We start from the raw sequence: 25,682 nt of genomic DNA on the forward strand, positions 1-25,682 counted from the left end.
AAGATAATTAAATATTGACACCAACAGAAAATTAGATAAAAGAAGGGCATATTTTGGTATAAAGAAGTTTCTGATCTCTCTGAAATTAAAGAATTCATGATAATGGTGCTTATAATTCGGGGCAATGCTGGTACTGTGGGTAGTGTATCTGCTTTATGAGCGACAGTTAGGACCACGAGTCAGTTCACATAAAGCACTTAGCTCAGGATCTGCATATGCCTGACTGTTAGCTGCTACTTTTATTACGTTGTTATAATCATTAGACCTAGGATTGCAAATAGAGTCCATTTCGTTGTGAATATAGATCAATTACTAGTGGTCCGCTGGAAGGCGGTGTCCCATTTTGGGGTTTGAGGGGGCCCAATACATAGCAATGTTCCTTTCTCCATGCTGAGGTCTGAGCCAACTTAGGGCCGAGGAATAAGGAAAATGAAGACTGAAATGTCACCCTCATTACTGATAGATGGTGGAGCACGTGTTTACTATATGCAAGCAGTGCATTGTCTAGAGAACAGGGTCTCAGGATGAGACGTTCTTTCCCAGCCAGAAGGCTGGACCAGTAAGCCCCCTTGTCCCTGCCCCTCTCTCCCGCCCCATCTCTGTGGCAGGCCCACTTGCTGGCTGGCCCTGGAGGCAGAGAACACATGCTCTTAAGAGGAAGAACAGAAGGGCCGGAGAGCAGGGGAGAGAGACCGGAGACAGAGCTCCTTATACTCAGAATGAGAATTCAAGGGTTGAACGATGAGGGGACGGGCAAAGCTTTTTTTTTCTCTTCAAAAACACTGGTGCCGAGTCTCTACTCAACAGGAAAGAACGTTATGATTCACAAGGTCTGTTAAGGGAGTAGTGGTGAGCAATGGTAGAAGTGGGGTGCTAGCAATTTTAAAAGCTGGCTTGTGGTGGGGAGGGTGAGAAACCCTGACTTGTAGCATAGCATTTGCCTATTTCTGTGGCATTAATACTCCACAGTGGCCAGTTTAAGGCCACCAGCATGACGTCCCCAACTGTGGAGTAGGGACAAGATTTACAGTATCCCATCACTTTATATAGTTACTGTTTCCACCATGCTGTTGTAATAGATGTAAATAACCTTGAATACAGATGCTGGTAGGGTAAATAAAATTATTTGGGAATGGTGAGTTTTAAGTACTTCTACCTTAAAAAATAATTTAATCCTAAGTTTGTGTAATTTAATTTGAATAGTGGCAGGTTTAATTCCTGTAACTGTAGTGGGCAGCTTTCATGGGCAGGCACAAGCCTCGCAAGCTGGCTGCAGCTGGCACTGAGTGATGGCCACACGGGCTCCATTATTTGGTGACCCTGCGATAGACAGACATGTAGCTCTTCTAGAGGTGGATGAGGTTAAACAATGCAAGAAGTTGAGCATCGATAGTAGACATGGCCACGAATGTGGCTCATGAGTCACACCGACCTGGGTTTCCCAGACCTGGCTTGCTCTTTGATTTTGTTGCCTGACCCGGGGCAAGTCGTTTAAACTCTGAGCCCCAGTGTTAGCTGTGAAACAGAGAGGAATCCTTCCTGTATCATAGGGTCGTTGTAAGTAAAGGAGAGAATGCATGTTACGTATTAGCACAGTTCTCGGGGCACTGCAGGCTTCCAATGAGAGCTGAAGTAACAGTGGTCAGGAGAGGGTAGTAGAATTCTCAGATCCTGACGTGAGTAGGAGTAATGGGTGAGATGAGGCGACACATTGTCTTCTTTCAGAAGAACTTCGCTCAAAATGTGTAAGAACATCATCAGGACATTTTCAATATAGAACATAAAACTGGGCAAGTAAAGATACTCAGTAAGCAGTCTGAAAATGTTTTGAGGGAGAGAACTGAGACTAGGCGTAGAGCAAAGGTGCCCTACATAGGTCTATAAACAAACACTTTATGGTGATGTTAATAGCCTACATAAAAATTTGAGGAACACTAGAAGAACTAGATAAAGGTAGCATAGAAAAAAATCTGGCTTTGAGGTTAACTAAAGGGCACCAGCTCACCAATGGTAACAAAGCTTTGGTTGCCTCTGTGATGTGCAATTTCTGTAGGCTCTGGAAGCTAGAAAATATATGGTAACATGTAGTTATTTTAGGGAGATTAAAAGATAGAAACAGGATTAAGAGGATGAAATTCACTTACTGCAAACAGATAAAAACTTTTATATACTTGGTATATGTTTCCAGATTATTTTCTGTATGCAAACCATGAATCGTGTGAGTGTGTTTACATAAGTTCAGGATACCCCAGGTTGCTCTAGTCCAGAGCTTTCCAACTGGTGTGACTCAAAGACAGTGTAAAAATGTGCGGTGATGGTTTCCCCAGCCCTTGAGGTGGCTGGGCAGGGCCTGGATGTCTGGTTACCCCAGGGTTCTGTTCAGAAATGATCATTTGCTATGTGTGGAGTGGATGGGAAAAAGCTAGGAAGCATGCCTTAGCGTTTCTGTGGAATCAACTGCCTTCTGCACTCTAGAAAAGTGGGAAACAGGTTTAAGAGCCTAATGGAAACTCTTCCTCCTCTGAGTCCTACCTGGAAAGATTTCCCCTGTTGGTGCTGCAGATCCTGGTATTTCTGCTTGATGCTATTAAACATGCCTCATGAAAAAATGGCTCAGGACCTTGTTATTATCCTCAGTAGTACTCAAAACCTAAAATAAGATGCTTTTCCTTGTTCATAACATTGGGAAAGATTAAAATCTTGATCATACCTATTGTTGGCAAGGGTGTAGGAAAACAAATAATCTTATATCCTGCTGATAGTATAAATCATTAGCTTTCTGTAACACAATTTAATAATGTGAAAAACAGATAACAAAATGTGCCTTCTTTTTGACATAGTTATTATTCATAATAACTTGTTGTAAGGAATGTATCATGAATGTGTGGAAAGATTTCTCCAAAAATGTTTCTTGCAGTTTTGCTAAAAATAGAGAAAAGATTGAGATAATCAAAATGCCTAACAGTAAGAGTGGTTAAAAAAATGGTTGGCACATCTGTGCAGTGAATTGTCATGTAGCAATGGGGTTGCATCAGAATATTTAACAGTAAATAATAATAATTGGATAGTAACTATAGCTTGATAAATTAAAAAGGCTGTAAGGCAGAATTTGTAGCATAAATCCAGTCTTACAAAACAGCAACAAAATTATGTTTCTATGAAGCTTGTAAAGATAAACCAAGTGTTAATCATCGTTAACTTTGAATGTTGTGATTTGTGTATTTTCCTATTTTCTTCAGTGAACATATGTTACTTTAGAGAAACTAAAAACTGGCTCAGACTGAGAAAGTAGATTTTGTCAGGCCATTCATCAGGCTGGGATAACACTAAACCCAGTTACAAAGTTAACAGGAAATAGTATGCAGGGTGGCTGTAAAATGTCATAATGATTCCCTTCTTTGAGTGGCTACTTTTTTTTTTAATTTACTGTGAAACTTTGCTCTCTAAAATCTTTGACTGTCATAAACTTTGCTCTTGAAATTATATCAGTAAGAATAACACATCCTACTAAGAATAATACATCTTTGCCTGAAGGATTTTGGTCACTCTGACACAGAGACACAGCTTCATGTATAACCCACGGGTGATGCTATAAGTAAAGGGTTTCCACACTCAACATTCCACGTCTATCTTTAGTTTGTAATTTCCAAGGAAATAGGACCCCTGATCTGTCTAAAATAGACCCCTTTACACAGCCTTGCTTGGAGCCTATCACAGTGCTGCCCCAGTTAAACTTTATTTACACTCCACCCACCCCAGAATCCCAAAATAACTCTATTGTTCCTTTGGGAAGATGCCCAGTGGTTCTGCTTACCTATTGCAATGAGTCAATAAACCTGATTTTTTTGGACTGTAGTGACCCTGGTAGTTTTAGATGCATTAGGCTTAGACACTCTTATAATCAGGAGAAAAGTAAGTTCACTTAAAAATGTGTCATATATATTCTGCAAACACACACATACACCACTTCCCTAAATAGTGTACATCTAAAGAATCAGCAGCAGCAAACACTTACTGAGTTCTCACTCAGGGACAGGAACTGTTTCAGATATTTTAAAGGTATTATTTTGCGTATTCTTCATAGCAAGGAAAGACAGTGTTATTCTCCTTTTAAAGATGAGGACTCTTGAGTTTTAGAGAGCTTAAATAATTTTCCCAGACAGTGGTAGAACAGAATTTGAACACAGGCCACCTGGTGCCAGAGTTCATATTCTTAACACTTCCTAAATTGGGGAACAACTTCAGCTTAGCTGGCTGAAATCACCATTTCTTTATTTCTTCTCAAACGCTTTAACTGAAGTCCCAGTGAATGAAGACATTATTCCTAGCCTAGTACAAAGAAGCCTATGGCAACTCTGAAAACAGTGTTTTAAATTTTTTCTTAAACATTTGTGTGCATGTGGTATGCTTCTCTAAAATATATCCTTGCTGATTTTAATATAAAACAGTATTTACTGTATTGTACTCCTGAGAACAGCGTTTGTTCGGCCTTAGGCTCTCCTAGCACATTCCAGCTTGTGCACACCCAAGACGGCCCTAAGTGGTACTTTAAAAAAACATCTGTGTAAGGTGTGCCTAATGACATGAAGAGACTGACTTTGCAGGGTGACAGGAGAGGAGGTTGGCTTGTAAATAACTTTGAAATCAGTTTTAATCGAATTCCAAAGCTGCTCTGAACCACTGACAGTAAAAGGGCAATAAATCTATAGATTTCTAAGGTGATTATTTTGAAGGACTGTATAGCATTTTAGGTGAGTTTAAGATTGGCGGACTGTAGAGTTCATAAATATGAACCAGCTCGAAGTCTTTATTAATTTAACCAAATGTATAAATCTCAGGTGAGGTGGCGACTCAGGGGCAGGTGCCGGCTATCCTGGTGTGACTCCTTCCTTGACCCTGTAGGTAGGATCTTACCAGAGTTGGAAAAGAGCCTCATTCCTGTTATGCTGCTTCCTCTCCATACTTGAGTTTACATTATCATTTTGGAAAACATATACTAATAATGTCTGTACTTCAAGAGAGAGTTTATAAATATCAGTCCTCTTAATTCTTGAACCAAACGCAGCCCGAGCAAGGCCATGTGCTCTTCTGGTGGAAGAACACCGAGTGCACGCGGGGATCCCTGAAGACCCAGCTCCCCAGAGGCCGGGGAAGCCTGTGCCATCGAGGATAGCCAGCATTTGGATGATCTTGCTGAGAATGAAAAAGCCCCTCATTTCCTCCTTTGCCTTTTGGTATCAAGTGCAAGTGAATTCTATAAATTCAGTCACCATCTTCAAATGCCTACTTTGTGCAAAGCCTACTGTGTAAGGAGGCTCTGGTGTACGTAGAGATGAATTGGTTCTGGATTCTTGGATCCTTTCCCTTGCTTTTAAGGTGTTGGTATTCCGGCATAGGAGACCCATGTGGGTATGAATAGGTAAGTCTGAAGCAAGATACTAAGACCAGAAGTGCAGTGTGAAGAGTTAAAGAAGTGGGCAGGTATAATAATTTCATCCTGTGGAAGAGAGGACTCTAATAAGGAATGGCCATGAGCTGAGTGTTTACTAACAAGTAGGATTTCAACAGATAATGGGGAAGGATTGTGTGCAAGAGGGAGAAGAGAAAGAGCAAAGACTGGGGGTCAGAAAAAAGCTGGAGCGTGTTTGGAATATTGCATGTTGGCAGGAAAATGGTATCCAAGAGGGACATCAAAGGCAGTAATGCAGGAAAGGTTATCTTGTGTGGCCATACTAATAGGCTTTCAAAGGCCTTGAACAAGGTAAATGTTAACCTATATTGAATTTTAGGGTGGCAGGAAAATGGCTAAGAGCATGAGCTTTAGAAACGGGCAGCCCTAGGTTGTAATTTTGGCTCTGGAACATCAAACCAGTGAGACTATAGATTTAACCCATCTGAACTCCCAAATTCCTCCTCTGTAACCTGGGGATGATTCTGGTACCTGTTATGAGGATTAAATGAGATAACATAAATTAAAGCATCTACACATGTCCCTGGAACCTAATGAAAGGGATCTATAAATGTTAGCTGGTATTACATTAACATTTTATGTGTTCATTTAAAAAAATTTAACTCTTTACTAATGCTGTGTATTTTCTTCAGTACTATTGATGACTCATTTTTTTTCCAGAGCATGAATCACTAAGAATAGCAGAGAACAGATTGTTCAGAATATTATTTGTACCTGTTAGGTGTTACAGATATATTACCGCATATTAATTTAGCTCATTGTCTTAGTTTGGACTGCTGTAACAAAGATCCTGTAGCCTGGGTGGCTTAAACTTAAAGTTCTGGAGGCTGGAGGGCCAGGACCAAGGGGCCGGCAGACTGGGTGTCTGGTGAGAACCAGCTTTCTGGTTTATGGATGGCCATCTTCTGGCTGTAACCTCACGTGGTGGGAAGAGCCTTCTGCTGTCTCTTTTATAAGGGCACTGATCTCGTAAGGGTACCCCTTTTATGACCTAATCATCTCCTGAGGGTCCTACCTCCAAATGCTGCCACATTGGGGGTTAGGCCATTTGGGTGACCTGCAGATCGATCAGTGTCCTTTCACACGGTCAATTCCAATGCCAGGAACTTATCCCAAGGAAACAATTTAACAAAAGCAAGCAAACAAACAAAAAACTCATATACATGCTTGGTAGCGTTTGGGAAAAGTTGTAAAATGACTCGTAACTCTACCATTCTAACCTAACTACCCTATATTTTCCTTTATCTTTATTTTGCACTATAGCCCTGGTTCATATACCCATGTATTTACATATCTGCAATCACAAATATACATGCCATTTTGCATTTTAGAATTAGTGTGTCATTAAGATCTATCTTCATGTAGTCTTTATAATTATAAATATCATTGGCTGAGTGTCTTCCCCTTCCTTTATACCCCCAAAGCTCCCTGAAAGCAAGGACCAGATCACGTGTCTAGAACATAAGAAAACATTAACAAATGCTCATTTAATGAAAACATATTGACCACATAGATTATTATGTGATTTTCTTTGTAGAAGTTGCTAACAAGTGTGTACATGGATTTTTTTTGTCTCTGTTAAATTGTTTCCTTGTGATACGTTCCTGGGAGTGGAACTGGCTGTGTGAAAGGACACTGGTCTATTTGCAGGTCATCCAGATGGCAGCGCACAAGGAGGGGTGTGGGCGCGTGTGCTGGAGTGGGGTGGAGAGTCAGTGCTTATTCTATTCATAGAACCTAAGTCTTAATTTAATTTAAAAAGAGTTGTTAGGGAATGTTAGACTTTGACGGTTCCAGGTTTGTATATGCTTCTTTTAAGCTGTTTCCTCACCTTTTCGGTGACCTGCAGGAGAAATCATGTGAAGAGCTATTTTTGTGCTCTCCCCTTATTTGGAAAAATGAAGGCAGTTCCATCAGAAAAAGCTTACTGATCATTACTGTCATGGCTGTGCTTCTGTTTGGAGAAAATGGCCTGAGTTGTGGTCAGGCTGGAGATATCCTCTATGTACGGAGTCTTCAAAGAGCTCTGTATCCGTCAGGATGGTAGGTGGCCATCAGACAATTGACATACAGTGACCACTAAGTTAGGGGTTTATTTTCCTCATGTAGCAAGTTGCCCTGGGCTGGGCATTTGGGGCTGTGCAGATGGCTCCATGCTGAAGATCTAAACTCTCCTAACATCTCCATCTCAGCCTTTGACTTTCATCCTCCCGGCCACTCTGCGTCCATCTAGTTGTGTTCTTGTTTCACACAGGAAAATGGGAGATGGGCAAGATGGAGAGGGCTTTTCTGCATGGCACCTGCCCCTTTAGCAAGCTTTCCTGGGACCCCCATCCAGCAACCCTGCTTACATCTCATAGGCTAGGCCTATGCCCAGTGGCTGTCACTAGCTGCCAGTAAGGGCAGCTGGTGCTGTGCTTTCCCTGATGAAACTGTGGCTTGGTTAGTGAGGAAGGGAGAAAGGATGTTGGCACCTAGCAGTGTCTGCCACAATCTCCAGGTGACATGCCCACTGTGCTCCTGAAAGCCTCTTCTTTGAGGTGGCGAGAAGCAGGCATTGATACTCATATTATGCAAGGGAAGACATAAAAAGATGTGAATTTGTGGGAGTCCACAAATAGCTATGACTGTGGTGAATTTATATCTGTCATCTGGGTTTTCATTGAAAATCAAAAGAGTGTATCTTACATTGTGCTCTAAAAGCCACGCAAATGTAGGGATTAAATCTCAGAATGCTGCAAAGTTTGTGTTCAGAGTAATAATTAATGTTAAATAGCTTTATTAAGTACAGATCCTTAATCAGTCAATATAATTAAGGACTAGGGAACACAGGATGGATGAGTTTGCTTAGGGCCTGCTTGGTAACCAGTGAATAGCCCTTAAGAGGTTGGGTTCATAAAGCCCAACTGAGTATGCTCAAGATAGCCATACATCTGGGGTTGTAGTTGGCACTTACACCATGAACTTTTATTTTTCCTGATTACACATACACGTACCTGCCGCTCTGCCCCAGTGGTTCTCGACTCTGTGCGCATCAGAGTTACCTGGGGAGCTTAAACAATATCGATGCCATGGTCCCACTGCAGATGCTCTGCTTGTGTTGGTCTGGAATGGTCTCAGTGAGAGGGAATGAGGGAAGTCATTAAGACAGTGGGACTGGAGGGGAGAGGAAGGGCTTTGGAGGCGCACAGGACAGCACCCTCCACTGGAACTTCCTGCAGTGATGGAAATGTTCTATTTGCCCTGTCCGCATGGTCTGTGAGGTGCATGTGAGTATTGTGCGCTTGAAATGTGGCTAGTGCAACTAAGTATGACAAAAACTTTAAGTAGCCACATGTGGCTTCTGGCTGCCTAGCTGGACAGTGCAGATTTAGGCGCAGAATCCATAGGCTCTGGTTACTGTTCGGGAAGAGGGGATGCTAGGGTCAGGAGGAGTTGAGCAGAACCTCAGCGTGTCTTCAGAGAGCAGCAGGTAGCAATGCTCAGGTGCAGGGAGCCGAATGGGTGGGTAAGTTCATGGTTCTCACGTTAGGGTCTCAGAAATGACAAGCATGAAGCATGGCCCCTGCCTAGTGTAGGTGCCCCATCCGCGTGAGCTGGTTTTAAGGTACTTGGGCAGGATTCCCAGTACCTGTGTTATGTTTCTTTAGTACAGATACAGTCTAAAAGTATCTCTGAAAATAGTATTTCTTCCTATTCAATCTTTTTTTTCTCTCTCTCTCTTTTTAAAAATCAGGTATCAAATTGTAGTGGAAATAATCCAAGCAACTACAATTAGCAGCTTTCCCCAGCTGAAGCGGCACAAGGGTAAGAACCAGTTTGTTTTCTTCTGTTACGTGTCCTGCAGGCCCCGGGTCTGTCCTCAGGTTTGTCTCTGCTTTGGCAAGGGTGAGCACTCTTGCAGTTAACATTTAAATATTTCAAATCTATTTTAATAATAGTATAACAGCATTAGAGAAAGTAAATATAATTTCATCCTAACAAAAAAACCTTTGTATTTCTGTGTTCCCTTACATACTTTATCCTTCTATAGTCATAATTTTTAGAAGATTAACATATATTGGCTATATAGTGTTTCTGTTTTTAAACTAAACATGATTTCATAATTTTTTCTCATAGTATTTTAATCTTAACCTTTATTAGTATTTCTAGTCCTGAAACATAATCTTGATAGTCATTTAAATGACTCCAAGGGTTGATGTTTCATAATTAACTTTTTCCTTTAGTTCCACGTTTGTATTTTGAATAATTCTTTTCCTCCTTCTACTTGTATAGATGAAAGAATATATATGTTCTATGTTTTTTTTTTTCTGTTTTCCTTCCAATGATGAGATTTTTACTGAGACATGATACTGAGGAATAATCAAGGTGTGAAGCTAGGTTCTCACTCCTTTACAGTTTGCCTGGTCCAAGCATGTCCCCTCCCATGTGTGACACTGCGGGCATGTTACTGTCTGCAGGGCAGGTCTGGGTCCATAGCTGAGAGGCAGCAAACACTACTGGCTTGCAGGCAAGCCTTTTCACCAAAATATCCAGGCCCACTCAAGGCCTTGTCAGGGAGCCAGGGCTAAAGAGGAGAGTTGGGCCCGAGACTTTAAACATGCTCCCAGGTTTGTAATTAGCACACAGAGGCAAACGGAGGCTCGGGTTGGACTTCCCTAGTCTCTCTGAGTCACTGACAGAAGGTAGGAGCTGTGTAAAAAAGGAAATGATGGTATAGATTCCAAAGAGGCACTAATTCTTAATCTCAGTCCAGTAAGAAAGATGGTGCAAATGTCACCATTTAAAAATATTTACCGAACACTGCAGTGGTCGATGATGATACAAGTGAACAAAACAAAATCTGTGCATTCACTGAGTCCCGCAGCTGGGCTGGGAGGGAATCAGACAATAAGCACATAAAATACCCACTACTGCAGCGGGTAGGTGGTATGTGCCTTGGAAAAAGGCGGAGCTGTGGCAGGAGGCGTGTGGTTGGGAGTGCTGGTCCAATTGGCGCAGGAGTGGGATTGGGCCTTCAGATCAGTGACCTGTGAGCAAAGACCTGGTGGCCTGAAGAAGGACAGGGGCAAACCTCTCGCAGAAGCATGTGGGGCTCACTTGAAGTGACCCTGCATGGCTGGAAAGGGGTGAGCTGAGGGAGAGAAGTCAAGCAGGAGGTTGGAGAGGTGGCGGGGACCCTTCCACAGAGGACCCGGCAGGAGTGCAGGGATCCTACTCTGCGTGATGGAGGCTTTGGAGCAAAGACATGGGACAGGGTCTGATTACTTCCTACAAGAGAATGGCTCTGTTCTTCTTTTTCTCATTGTTCCTGCAGAGAAGATGCTTCATTTCATACAGTTTGACAGATATTTTAAGAGCATTTTAGAGAAGAATTTCTTGTTGCCACCATTATCTTTTGTTCAGTGCTCCTCCTTGCTATGTGAGTTCAGTAAAGAAAATAACCTTTCTCAAGAATTTTGTGGTGTGTGTTTTTAGTTGACTAGGGCTGCTGTAATAAAGTACCACAGACCGAGTGGCTGAAACTGCAGAAATTACAGTTCTGGAGTCGAAAAGTTTGAGGTCAAGGTGTTGCCAGGAATGGTGCCCTCTGAGGGCTGTTGAGGGTCTGCTCCAGCCTCTCTCCTTGGCTTGTAGACGGCCGTCTTCTCCATGGGGCTTCACCTCGTCTTTCCTCTGCCCATGCCTGTGTCCCAGCTTCCTGGTCATCCATGACATCAGTCATACCATGTTACGGCCCACCCTGAAGCCCTCACTTTAACCTAGTTACCTCTGTAATGACCCTATCTCCAAATACAGCCACTCCAAGAGACTGGGGCTCCGCACTCAGCGTATGAAGTCGGGGGTGTGGGAGGGGAGCACCATTCAGCCCATAAGAGGTGTGTTACGAGTGACACCTCCTCCTCTCACGCCCGCATTTTCTGTCGCCGCTGTCCCTGGGTGTCCTGGCCGCCGCCTCTTCAGGCAAACGCGCTGAGCTCACCTGGGGCCTTGGAGCTGTCTTGCCTTGGGACAGGACACTGGGTTCACTGCTTCTCTGAGCCCCCTGGTCAGCTGCGATTCTCATCTCCACCCTCCATGTCCACACGGTATAAAACTCCAGTGGATTTTAGTATTCCTGCATTTTGCAAAGGTAAACTGCCAAGATTACGTTCTTGATGTTGAATGTCTGAGAGTGTGTGCACATTTAGTGTATAGAAGGACAAATTAACTGGTAAGAATGTATACTTAATTTGGTGTATTCTTGCTGAAGTTTGATTATAAGTGTAGTATTTAGTTTATTAAATGTAGTGGTTTCCCAGGCCAGCCACAGCAAAGTACCACAAACTAGGTGCCTTAAGTAAGAAAAATGCCATCTCTCACTATTTTAGAGGCTAGAAGTCTGAGATCAAGGTGTCAACAGGCCAGGCTCCCTCGGAAGGTTCTAGGGAGGAATCCCTTCCACAGCTTTCTCATAGCTTTTGGCGTGGCCGGCATCCTTGGTGTTCTTCAGCTTGAAGGCACATCACTGCAGTCTCTGCCTCTGTCATCACATGGCCTTCTCCATGTCTGTGTCCTTCCTTTCTTGTAAGAACACCAGTCATATTGGCTTTGGATTTACCCTAATTGAGCAGGTCTTCAGTCATTGAACCAACACTTTCCAAGTGCCATGATATGTTAGGTACAGCTGTGCAAGGGATAAAACTGTCCCTGACCTTGAGAAGATGATAGTCGAATGAGGGGATGGGTAGACATGCACACAGAATTACAGGGCAGTTTGTTAAGTGCAGGGAGAGTGGCGTGTGGTTTCAGTAGCGACACAGGTGTGTGGAGTGGTCAGCGCTACCTGGAGCGGGTCAGGAATGGCTTTCCCTTCAGTGTAACAACTTTGAGTCAGAAACATCGAGTAGCTCTCCTACCCCTCCGGGCTTGTCAGGTGGATGTGGCTAAGTGGTACCTCTGTCTACAACAAAGCAGACAGCTGTGGAACAGCCCCCTGTGCAAGGGTTATGTTGGGGAGATCCCGTGCTGCTGCATGACGCACAATGGAGAGACAAGGCTTCGTAGGAAGACGGGCTGGTCCTAGAGGTCCCTGTAAACTACCCGAAGAAGTGTGGCCCTAATCCTGTGGATCCATGGTTCTCAAGCTACAGTGTGCATCCCAGTTACCTGGAGGATTGTTACGATGCAGATCGCCGGGCCCTCCCCCCGAAGTCTCTGACTTTGTGGATCTGGAGAGGGACCTGAGACACTGCATCACTCACAGGTTCCCCTGTGATGCTGATCCTGCTTATCCAGAACCACTACTGTAGACGATACAGAGCCATCGATGTGTTCATGTTTGCATTTTAGTGCCCAGCTCTCTAGCTTTTTATTACAATTAGACCAGCCGGAGTATTGAGAAATGGTCCATTAAAATAAGCTGGCTGCTTATGGGCTGAATGCCTGTGTCCCCCCAGACTCATATGTTGAACTTGTAACATCCAAATGTTGATGGTGTTAGGAGGTGAGGCCTTTGGGAGGAGGTGAAGTCATGAGGGGGGAGCCCGCACAGATGGGATTGGTGATCATCTGTGGAAAGATGGTCCAGAGAGATAGCTAGGCTCTTCTACTGTGTGAGGACACGGTGAGAAGCTGGCGGCCTGCAGCCCGGAAGAGGGCCTTCACCACCTTCACCAGAACTGACCGTGCTGGCACCCTAATCTTGGATGTCCAGCCTCCAGAACTGTGAGAAAAATTTTCTGTTATTTATAAGCCACCCAGTCTGTGGGATTCTGGTCTAGCCGCCTGAACTAAGACACTGGCCAGGTCTAGGAATTCTAGTAGTACTGACATGTATAGTAAATTTTCCCTGTGGTTTAATGTGAATAAGCCCAGTATTTCATTGCCTTTAATGCTTTCTTTTTTTGCTGTTGTGAATACTGAAGTGTTCTCAAGAATAGTTGAGGTGATACAAGAGTAATAATATTCATTCAGCTGTTAACGAAGAACATGATGTTGATTTTGAGTCTGCTAGAAACTGCTGTTGACATAGTTCACACTTGGGAGTGACACGCTCCTAGTATAGGTTTGGGAAACTTTGGTAAAATTGTGCATCTTTTTTTCTCTAGAGCATAAGTCAATGGTTTTGGTAGAAGAGTAGAACTTCAGAATATATGGAATATGTGTATAGACGCACAGACACACTATTACTTGCCGATAAGAAGCATAATGATTTCCATGAGATATTATTCTTACAGAGATAATATGCAGCTTCTTTGTCTGATATGGGATTTCAAGGTGATCCTGCCTGAAAGAAGGTTGCTAATCTGTAGATACTAGTGGACTTCTCAGAGTCCTTTCCAATGCTGTGATATGATCTGATTTTCTGGCATTGCAGTAATTTGATACAAACAGTTCTTAATTTATTTATGAATGACCTAAACTTGTAGAACACTCCAGGCCATTGTTATGGGCCCTTGCCAGGGTGTTCCCTGCTCAGCCTTCATGCCCTCAGCACTGCAGCCGCCAGCGCCTGCTGTCCCTTCTCCGGAGTCCTGCTTAGTGAGGGACAAAGGGCCCAGGGTCCTTCCAGTGCTCTCTAATCTCATAATTTTACAGCCAATGCAACTCCCACCTTTTTCCCCCAAGAGAACTTTAGTCATCATGCATTCTAATACCTGCATTTATACAAATGAAGTTCAGGGCCAGGGAGGTTAAGCAGTGTTCTCTGTGTAACTAGCATTATTTACTCGCACGTGGACCCAAACCTTGAACCCCTGTTTCCTGATTTTTAGTCCTGGGTTCTTTCCACTGCACTGCTCATTCACACAAGTGGATGTTACGAGAGTCATGGTCAAAGCTTCCAAATAAGATGGGCAGATCTGTGTCCTAAGTGTATCTCTCTTATCTGTTCAACTCTAGGTTCTAAATTGGGAGCAGGGCTCTCCTGGTCATTTAATGTGTGCTTTTAATCGATAGGACATTATTACTTTAAAAATGTTCTGAGGCAGGTTGGAGGGCCTTAAGCCCAAGGGAGTGCCCGAAGTTGCCGCACTGGAAGCATTTAACGGAAGGAAACAATGGGTGTGCTCCAGGTATGCTAAGGGCTCCGTAGTCTCCCATCACAGCAGGAGTGGCTCCGCCATTGACACTGCTAATTTCCGCTTGTTCTTCAAATATACTTTCTACTTAAGTGGAGTGACACTTCAGACTATGACATTCCAGATGTTTAGGGTGATAAGAGAATCCCATTTGTTCTTTTTAAAAAAAGAAAATATCAGCCCCAATACCACCTTTGAGGTGATTTTCAGATCATTTTGAAGAAGTCTGTGATGATTAGTAACTACTTGGAATTGCTGTCAGCTTCATGTTAAGTCAAAGCACCGCTTCTTACTTTGAAACTTGACTAGTCCCCAAGTAAATTCATACCTGTTTCTTGAACCCTTCTCTCAAGGAGGTTTATTAAAAGTTAGATTTGCATGTGCAAGAAGGATTCAAAGGTTTGTTAAGTGTGAGTACAGGTTGAGAAATAGAGGCCCAACTTTTCCAGTGATGGGCTTCCTTAATATTTAAGGAATAATATTAATGGAGCTTGGGGGGTACAGTGAGAAGTCCTGTGCATTCGGGGGAGGAGAGCCACATGGTGGGGAGTCGGGGGAGGTGAGTGTGCGACCTTGTACTGACACAGAGGCCATACCTCTCTATTAACCCTTCTCAGTGGGATGAGCACAGTTTTGCTCCCCAGGGAACACAGTCATTTGACAATATCTGGAGACATTTTTGCTCATCATATTTGGGGATAGGGGTGCTACTGGCATCTAGTGGTAGAGACCAGGGATGCTGCCGAACAGACTATGAGGCACAGCCTCCCGGGTGCCTTACAACAGACTTACCCCTTCCAAAATGTCAGTAGAGCAGGGTAGTTACCCACAGAATTACTCAGCCAGCCTGCTGAGGGTGCTGCCTTTAAGACACGCCTTGGAGTTTGATGGCGTGTTGTGAGAAAAGAGAAGTATTCTACTGTTGACCTCTTTTAATACCTGAAAAATACAGTGGTGCCATTTTAATCCATTGGTACTTGTGCTGTTTCTGGAACCATTAGCTTACATTATAAATCACTTGACTCTCCTTTGCCTGGTTAGAAATAGCACCTAACAGAGGTCCCCTGGTGTTTCTGTTGTACTGCACACCATTTCACTTGCTTAAGGAAAAACTCTATTGTGGGTAGAAGGTTTATAGCAAAAAAGCAATTCTATGATGTTGCTCATGGGTCTACTGTAATGTTTGTGTAGCCAAAGGGTTCACCTAATATCTCATCCACATGTCTTTTTCAGCATATGACCTCATTTCCTTTTGCTCTGACCTCAGTAGAATCTAGATCGTCTAGGAAGAAAAACAGTGACCCTTATAATGAATTCCTTTAAGTTATTACTACTGCTTGCATGGTCATCTTGGAACACTTGAAGGGGCCACTGTCATCCAGTGTTTCATTGCCACCGTTCATCTTCTTGGCCTTCTTTTTAAACATAGATTAAACATGTGATGAACCGATTTTTAAAAATACACAGGGTTACCTAAGGCCCCGCAGACAAATAGCCATGTGAACCTGGTCTGAGCTGGGCCACAGGGTGTTATTGTACACCCGCTTGCCTATCCTTTTCTTGATGTGAACATTTCTTGACTGAATGGGTTTTCAGGTCACAAAGAAGCTTATTCATCTGCATCGCTGGATTTACAAGGATTTTTGCACAACAGACACACGGGCTGCGGGACTAGTACCACGTTAGTCATTTAGCCCTGAATGTGGCATTCGCTTTTCTGAGACAAAAATAAACAGAACTGTCTAAGCAACAAGCTGTTGTTGCATTTGTTAGCAACAAGCTTTGTGATCAGACAATGGCATTGTATTGGCCTTTAACAAACAGCACGCCTTCGCGTGAGCAAAGCCACATTCAAATGGAACACGAGAATATTCTTCTCAGCCCGGCAGCTGGGTTTTAGAGGAAGGTTTATTCTCTTTCTTTCTTCCTTCTCTTTGGAATCTGCCTCTAGTTTTTGTACTTTTTGAAAGGCTTTTAAAAGCCTTCTTAGAAGAAGAATTTGGTTGTTGATAAACATGTGTCAGTTTCTTCCTCTTTATGTTTCTTTATTAGCCTGTGGTTACCCAAAGTCAGAACTGTGGTCTATCTTTATTTTGTAAAAGGCAACTTCTTTTGTGTTCACATTTTAGGGCAATGTAAATGTTATGCACAAAATTTAGGTTTTTAAGGATATATGTTTAAGAAAATGAAAAATTCTTTGGAAAATTTAGTTTTTCCAAGCATGTATTTCTTTAGGTGCACACACAGGCATCCTCCTTTGTAATAACTATGTTGGGGAGACTATGTTTACCTTTATCTTCCCTCTAAGGGGGCCCTGAAATGCTATTTTTTTCCCCTTGAGATGAATGCTGAGTTAGTAAGCTCTTTGGTTAGGGCCTCTCTGTTAGCCAAGCATTGGACAAGTGGAGAAACTATTACTGAAGTCAAATGAAAATACCTCCTCAGCACACAGATGGAAAAACATCCCGTAATATGACAGACCCTCTTGAGCAAGGCCATCGATTGACCTGAAGTCAGCCTGTCACCCTGTGTGCTACGACTGGACACAGCTGCTCCTGAAAGTAACATGTTTTGTGGCTAAGTTTTTTCAGTTTACTTGTTCAGGCTGTAGGTACTATTTTAAGTGTTTGCACAAAGGGACTAAGTGTGGCACGAGAGCAGTAATTCATCCTAGGAATGGAGGTCTCCAGCAGAGAGGGATAAAACATTAAACTCTGCTTTGAGGGGCACCAAGGAACAAAACATGGACCCTCTTCCTTTATTATTGGCGGTCCAAGCAAAGCCAGGTGTGTTATGACTCACCTCGAGAAGGTTTGTTCGGTCCTGCTAGGAATATTCATGTTTGTCTAGTGCTCACCCAGGCCCTGAACATACCTGAAAGAACTGCTGTGGGTCTGAAGTGAGCTTCCGCTTCTGCTTTTCACAGGGCGTTACACTTGCCCCACTTCCTGCAGGTCTCTGACCTCACGCACTGCTTTACCCACCTCCCTCTGAGCAGATAAGTTGACTTGCTCCTTGAAGGAAGCTGGGCCCGTGTGAGGGGAGCTGCTTCGGCTTCCAGCCACTTGTCTCCGTGCTTGCTGACGTCTCCAGCGCTCCCTTCTGCCTGCGAGTTTCAACAGTGGAGGTGGGCTTTTCCCCAGGCCAGTCTCCTTCCCTGGCTTCTGGACTCCACCCCCGCCCCCGTCCACCACCTCTCTCTTCACTGGTTCCTTCTCATCAGCATTAAAACCAGCACATGCTCTCTCATTAAAGAAAAAAAAGCCTTCCCTCAAGCTCAGGCTTCCAGTTGTGTAGGCAAAGCCAGTTCATTATGCACAAGGAAATGCTCAGGGCCTAGCCATTTTTTCTAGAATTAATTTTGTGTGAGCCTTTTGCTTTTACTTTAAATTACGTAATGTCGTCTTAAGAAAACAAACCATTGTAACTGTTTTTGAATTGAATTTGGGTTTGACCTGGAGGGTGCTAGTGATCTGGGCACCAGCAGATTCCATGGGGGGGAGGAATAGAAACCACACCAGAGTAAGGTGAAGAGTGGGAGGTGAGGATACCCACCTTGTGTCTCTCTTCACAGCCAGAGTTCTAGAAAGAGCACAATACATGATAGTTAGGCACTCTGCAAAATGTTAGCTATATTGTTAGTGACCTCTCAGTAATATTTGATACAGTTCATTCATCCATCTAACAAATACTTACTGAGCTCCTACTATTGTTTTGCTAGGCACTGTTGTAGTAATAAACTTACAGGATGAGGCAAGTTGAACATACAGTGTGATAACATGCGCTATGGAGGAAGAGCAGAGGGGGAGAAAAGGAGTGTTGTAGGGTGGGAGTTGTGTTAGAAATAGGGTGGCCAGAGAAGGCATAGCTGAGGATGTGAAGGGGGCGAGCATCTGAGCCAGGCAGAGATGTGTGGGATGAGAGGGCCGGGCTGAGAGAAGGCACGAGAAGCCAGGAGTGGGGAGACACCCAGTGTGTTCAAGAAGCTGGTCACCAAAGCCCATATATAGTGTGATTCCACTTGTATAAAACATCCCAGCAGGCAAATACATAGCTCTGGGTAACTGCTAATGGGTATGGGTTCCTTTTGGGGGTGTTGAACATGTGGTAAATACACTAAAAGCAGTTAAATCATGCACTTTAAATAGGTAAGTTGCGTGATATGTGAATTAGATCTCCATAAAGCTGTTCCTTACATAAGAAAAGGAGCAGTAGGGAGACCAGTGTGGCTAGTGTGGACAGCAGAGGGCACGAGGTCAGGCAGGGACTCTGAGACCAGAGCATGTAGGGCCTGCAGTCTCTTGAAAGAGCTTTGACCTTCACGGTGGGTGGACCAAGGCTGTGTTGGATGCTCTTGAGCAGAGGAATGACATGATCTGGTTTACGTTTTAATAGGATTACCTTGGCTGCAGTGTTGAGATAAAGTGTGACGAGGTGGCAGGGGTGAAAGCATGGCGACCGCTTAGAAGGCTGTTGCAAAAAAAAAAAAGCAACTAGAGATGCTGTTTCTCCCTTTTTGCTGAAAGCCTTTCTTTGGCTTTGTAGGAAGCCACACTCTTTTCATTTTCCATCTCTGCGTAGTCTCCCTTGTCAGCATCTCTTCTTCTTTCTCACTGCTGTATGTAGGGTTTGTTTAGATTATGTCCTCAGATCATTTTTTTTCTTCCTGGGGTGTCTCACCCACTCCCATGGCTTGCTTTCCTGTTTACAAGCTGAACACGCCAGAGCACAACACCTGTGTCTCTGCTGAGATGGCCCAAATGCGCTCAGACTCAATTTGCCCGTTCTGGTTATCTTTTTCTGTCGGTTCTGGTTATCTTTTGCTGTCTAACCAAATGCCCTAAACCATGACGTCTTAAACGAGGCATGTCTGCTGCTTTCACCTCTGCAGTTGGGGCCGGGTTCGGAGTCTCCTCTGCTTGCCCAGGGGGCACGGTTCACCTCTAAGATGGCGCATGCGCACGGCGCCGAGCCGTGTGATGTGGGCTGGGAGCTCAGGCAGGCCGGCTCAGCGAGCCTTCCACATGGGTTTCTCCGTCGACAGCTGGGGCTTCCTCAAAGCACGGAGGCCTCATGGCTGGTGGATGACTTACGAGGCGAGTTGGTGGCCTTTCATGATCTAGGCTTGGAAGTCATATAGAGTCTCTTCCTGCATTATCACAGACCAGCCAGGAGGTTCAAGAAAATTCAGCACATACCCAATTTTGCAGGGGAAGCTGGTCAAAGTGACATTGTAAAAGGAGCATGTGACATTAGAGATGATTGTGGCCATGATTGGCGAATGTCATCTGCCACATTGTCCAAAACCAAACTTCATCTTTCATACACCTGCTTTTCCTCTGTGATTCAGCAATCGGCCCCACCATCTCCATGGCTGCTCATGGCAGAAACTTGGGGACCGTGTCTGATACCTCTTTTTTCCTTACAGTTCTCAGCAGCCTGTCCTTTGCCCTGTCCCGTCAGTCACGGGGTCCTCCTTGCTGTCTTTTGAAATTGTCCTCCTGTCTTCCCGTCCTTCTCCTCTGCCATCGCCATGCTACTTTACTTAGGCCATCATCTGTCCCCTTAGTCACTACAGTGATCTTCCAACTGGTTTTTCTGCTGCAGTCTTTCACCTTCCAACTGTTCATCCTGCTTCCCATGTAATCTGCAGGAATACAAATCCATTAATGGCACCCTCCTGCTTAAAACCCATTAGAAGCTCCTCAGCGCTCTTGAGCGCAGGACCGTCCGTCATTCTTCCTGTGCTCCATGGGCTTCATCTCCTGGCTCCTGCCCACCTGAGGTTCCTTTCCCGTCGCTCCGGTTCCTTTAGCTTCTGCTCTGCCAACTTTCTTTCCATTTTCTTTCCTGCCTCAGGGTTTCCACTTTTGCACTTGCTATTCTGTCTGCCGCACTCTGCTCATTATTCATTTTGTTTGAATGTCAGTTCCTTAGGGAAACCTGGATTAGGTAGCCTGTTAAGCAGTTCCCTGGTACCTACAAATTCTTTTTAGACTCTATTACATGTGTCATTTCTCACGCTATTTTTGGACTTCTTCCTTGCTAGACTTTAAGTTCTGTGAGCTCGAACAACTGGTCTTGAATCCCAAATGCCTAGCCTGTGCCTGACATATAGTGAGCACTCAGTATATGCTTATCAATGACTCTGCATGTAAAGACATTAAAAAATATATATGTATATCTACACAAACACATGCACATCATTTGGTGAGTATGTGCCTACAGAGGAGGTTTTTAAAAATGTTTTACACTTGAGTAAGATTTATCAGTGCTTAATTTAGAAATTGTTTAGGAAATAATGGTATTTCTGTTTGGGAGTACGTATATGTGTTTCACATGAATTCTGTTTTACCAACTATTGTTCAGTATGTACCACATCAAACACTGAGCTGGTTCAGAGGAGAGGTGTTCCCTTGTTTGTTACCTTGTCCTTCACCTGGTACTATCTGTCCATCTCATTCAAGGTAAAGAAACTGCTGCAATGAAAGCTGATCTTCTGAGGGCCAGAAATATGAAAAGGTACATTAACCAATTGACTGTAGCAAAGAAGCAATGTGAGAAGAGGATCAGAGTCCTGGGCGGTCCCGCCTACGACCAGCCGGAGGATGCGGCCTTGGATGAGGTGGAAGGGCCTCAAAGCCAGAAGGTAGGACTTCATAGTTTCTTGTGTTGACCACCTCATGGTTGTTATGAATACTACATAATCACATACCCAGTCTTTTAACTTTTTGGTGTTAAGTACATAACACATATGTTCCAGAACCATAGCCCCGTATGTTTGCTTTTAGGAGCCAAAGAGCTGTATTCCTTGGCTGCCGTGAATGGTCATAGGTGTGGTAAGTGGGCATGGGGTGTATGAATGTGTGTGTGCATATGCCTGTATGTATTTTCCCACCCACTTCTGTCCTCCCACAGTCCCAGAGGAGCATGTTTATATTTGCAAAGGCTGAATCAAGTACTCCACTACCAGTTGGATAGAAAAAACCACCTATGAAGTAGAGGTATATCTTGTAAGTTATTTTACTAGCTCTCTACACATGCTATGGAATATATACTCAATGTCCCTTTTCTACTGGTGAAGAAACACAGTTGGTTTTAGGAAATTACCTAAGGTGCGTAGAGAGGAAGAGGCAGAACTAGGTAAAACTAGGTGTAGTTGATGCCCCAGTTCTGAGTGCTTTCTCACGAAACCATAACATGCTGGCGACTCTTTTTGTACAGCCAAACTTTGGACTGTGTGATACTCAGTCCTTCAATCATGGAGTGCAGGAAAGTGTCCTAGCCCTACCTCAGTGCCTGTCCTTATTGTCAAGGACCAAGCTTGTCTGCCAAGACCTGGAGCATGCTAGGAGTGAAGGAAACAGCCACCGTACCCCCTTAGCTTGGCTGTGCCACTTGGGAGCAGGGCATCAAGGCAAACTCCACACTCTAGTAAAGTGGCACTTGGCCACAGAGAGGCCAACATCAGTGTAATTGGATACTGGCTATGGCCTCACCTGTTCTGATGTTTGGTCTCTTGATCTTTTCCTGTTCAGTTCTTGGTTTGAGTTCAGATGCTTATCCGTGACTTTCCCCTTACTCCCTATGCCAGGGATGAACTCGTACATTTTTTCTTGTTCCTGGCCCCATCTCCACTGCAGCTGCTGCAGAAGGGCTTGTGCTCCTCGTGGGGCCAGCTCTTGCATGGGCCAGGGTTCTGCAGCAGCTTGTACAAGGGGCACAAATGCAGCCCCGAGCAGCGCTTGTTTGACAGAGGGACCCCAGCCACTGGTGATCTGTTTATCTTACTGTTAGCAAATAATACCTTTCTGCAATTTTGGCTTTGTGGTCCAAAGTGAAAGCTGTGCCTTTTGGTGAACATTGTAGAGTGAATTTGACAGGTTGAATATTGTCCTTCTTCCACCTTCTCCTCTGCATCTGGCCTGTTAAATAAATTTCTAGCCACATTTATGATATATGAAGTTCTCTTCTTATGTTCTATTCATTCATTCATTATTCAACAGATATTTGTTGAGGGTCTACTATAATCTCTCAGAGTGCAAGATCCTAGGATATGAAATAAGATAGTCCCTGTTCTCAAACAGTCCCATATAATTACAAAATAAAAAATCCAATAGAGATGGGAGATACTTAGTTAGAGGAAGCCCCTGATGGCTTGCTACCTAATCAAAAGACGGTATGATTTTAGATGTTATGATAGAGGAAAACCTTGAGAAAGATAAAGGATGCTCATGTTAGGAGAATCAAATGTGATGTCAGTATAGGTTATCTGGCAGTATTTACTAGAAATATACTCCATCTGGTGCCGGCTCCATTCTGACTTGTTCTGGCAGATATTTAGGAAAGGAGAAACTGGTTTCTGTAGCAACGATTTATCCTCAGAGTAAAATCATTTCCCCTAGATTTCAGGCTGGAAGGCGCAGGTAAACAGTTCCCTTATTATGATGTTTGGCTTTTCTAAAGGTAAGGCTCTGGTTAGTTTGGGGCCATTGTGATATTTTCATAAATGAACTTGTTTACATCTACCAGCCAAGATACAAGATACATCAGATGTTTAATTAAACTTGAGATCTATCTGATGTAGTTTATTTGTATAAATTTACACTTTTGGAACTGGACATAACGTAGTTGTAAGACACAATAAAAGAATCTAAAAATGGCTAATCTTTTTTAGATGTTTCGGACTTGATTTTGTGAATATGTGAATTTGTATCTAACTTGAAATTCATTTTGATCCAAGTGAAATGATACTGAGAAGACATCCTTAAAATTTATTTACTGTCTGTCCTGGTCAACTCTTCCCTGTGTTAACCGAGAGCTCTGAGTGATCTATCATCTCTGGCCAAAGTTGATATGGGTTCCTTCAAACCTCTTGGGAGCACGTACAATTTAGGATTTGTACTTCAAAATGCTCCACTGGTAGGATTTACATAAAGTAAAGGTTTATGCTATGTTTTCCGAAGTTAAGTAAATAAATAGTAATAGGCTGAAATATTTATGGACAATAATTGTTAATGGTCTGTAATGAGGGAAGGCCCATCTCCTTTAATTAACTACCAGAAATTGTTAGAAAAATACCTGCCCTTTTAGCCCACAAGATGTATCGAGGGCTTACTGTCAATGGCAGAAGAGTTGAATGTGCATTGGTCATATGCACTTGCTTTTAGAATGATCTTACTGGAAACATTTCTGAAATCTTTCTAACTGTTACAGTATTAATTTCAAGAATATTAAAATATGTTTTTCTTTTACTTGCATTTGAGCTATACTTAGATGTCAAATTTTTTATCCAATTAATAACTAAGGATAAGGGACTTAAAATCCTTCCAGATTAATTTGAGACATTTCTCCTAATTGAGTTGTGAACTATTATGAAGGTCATCTGCTTTCTCATATTATGAGAAAGATTGGTCCATGCAAGGATTATTCCTACTGTGTCTTAAGATGATGGCTTTTCTTTTTCTGTAAGCATATAAAATAGTAAATGAAGGAATGAATCACTTTGGTACATCCATATGGTGGAATATTATGGACCTATAAAAATGATGTTTGTAGAGGGTAAGATATAAAATCATTTGTAGATTTACTCAGCTATATAAAAATAGGATGGAAAGTGAAAATTCCAAATTATTAGACATTAGTTTCCTGGTCTTTTACATATTTCTCTTCAATTATTCTTTATTGGCACCTGTTGCTTTTAGCAGTACCTCCCATAGGGCAGGGATTTTTGACAGTTTCATTTCCTAGAAATGCACCTGATACAGAGGAGATGACAAATAGATCTTTTTTGCTGAATGAGTGGATGATAAACAGAAAATTGGCATTTATTGAATATGTGCATTTTAAATATTCAATGAACTTTTCCCATCTAAGATTTAGGAACATGAGAGAAGTAATATATTTTCTACAACCTTAAAAAGTGAGGCGTTTTTTTGAGTGTAGAAAGTAATCCATTAGAAGTTAAAGCAAAATGATATTTAAAATTTGATTGTTAAAAGTGTGTTCTTAAATTCCCTCAATAGATACTTCAATTTGAAGATATCTTGGCCAATACTTTTTACCGAGAACACTTTCGAATGTACATGGAGAGGATGGACAAGAGAGCTCTGATGAGTTTTTGGGAGTCTGTGGAATATCTAAAGAATGCTAACAAGGTAATATATGTAGGACCAGAGGAATATTAACCACTAGCTGATGAAAACGTGCATGTCTGTGTATCTGTTTCTCATGGAAGCTGAAAGATAGTGTACATTAAAAGAACATTTTAAACCAAATATAATATTGGCATTTGTTCTAGCCCATAATGGTAAATAAAATAAAATTTTATTTTTATAAATGATGCTTTTGAATGTGTAGTCAAGGGTAAAAAAGATTCTTAACTGTATTAGAATAATGAATTTAGCTTCAGGTAGTTATTTTTTAACAGTACAAAAAGGCATATGCATACCCCCATTGCTATTATAACAAATTTGTTTTTGTCAGCCACACCTCAATCTCATAACCTTGTTATTTTTAATATCATAATGTACATATTTTATACTACTTTTCTCTCTATTTTGTTAAAATCTGATTGTGTTAAGGAACACAAAAAACATTTTGGTTACAGATTCCTCTTGCAATTAAAGGGCAACAGTAAGCATTGTGTGTGTTTTGTATTTTTCAAGTTCTCAGTATGTATTTAAGAATTAAAGGATGTGAAATAGATATGTACATATATGTCAATAAATATACTTAACTATGTATAACATAATATATTTTGGGAGACTTGTTAAAGTAAGCACAAAGAACACTCTCTACATTACTCATTTACATTTCATGTGCGTGTTGCTAGACTTGAATATCAACTAAAAATACATCATAAGTCACTAACTACATTAAGGAACTAAGTCCAGTCTCATAGTATTTTTAAATCACTTTGGGAATGACTTGCCTTGTTAATTTGTAAGCCACAAATTACCTCATTTTACCCAATGTTGTATTTGCCAAATTTATTACGTATTTTATTTACCAGACTTGACTCCAAATGACTTTTGGCTGCTCTCAGAGGAATGTAAAGCATCATCTAAAGAAGTTTTCTAAACTACTGAAAACCATCTGGAAGATTTTAGTGGCATAAGATCATATAAGCTTCCTCAAATAACTGTATT

General features: G+C 42.5%; 1 protein-coding gene across 3 annotated transcripts in view; it reads left to right on the forward strand.

Moving 5' to 3' along the window:
* SNX25 (sorting nexin 25) overlaps nucleotides 1-25,682 on the forward strand; it is a 98,448-nt gene that overhangs the window by 47,502 nt on the left and 25,264 nt on the right. For all 3 annotated transcript variants that reach the window (XR_008998692.1, XR_005026585.2, XM_036894223.2), the window contains exons 6-8: nucleotides 9,207-9,277; nucleotides 21,000-21,181; nucleotides 24,558-24,689. Coding sequence is in view for 1 of the 3 variants with exons in the window: in XM_036894223.2 (XP_036750118.2) it covers nucleotides 9,207-9,277; nucleotides 21,000-21,181; nucleotides 24,558-24,689 (385 nt within the window). In the remaining 2 variants the exon portion in view is untranslated. The remainder of the gene's footprint in view (nucleotides 1-9,206; nucleotides 9,278-20,999; nucleotides 21,182-24,557; nucleotides 24,690-25,682) is intronic.

This window comes from Manis pentadactyla, chromosome 7 (assembly GCF_030020395.1).
Source record: "Manis pentadactyla isolate mManPen7 chromosome 7, mManPen7.hap1, whole genome shotgun sequence".
NCBI classification, from domain to species: domain Eukaryota; kingdom Metazoa; phylum Chordata; class Mammalia; order Pholidota; family Manidae; genus Manis; species Manis pentadactyla.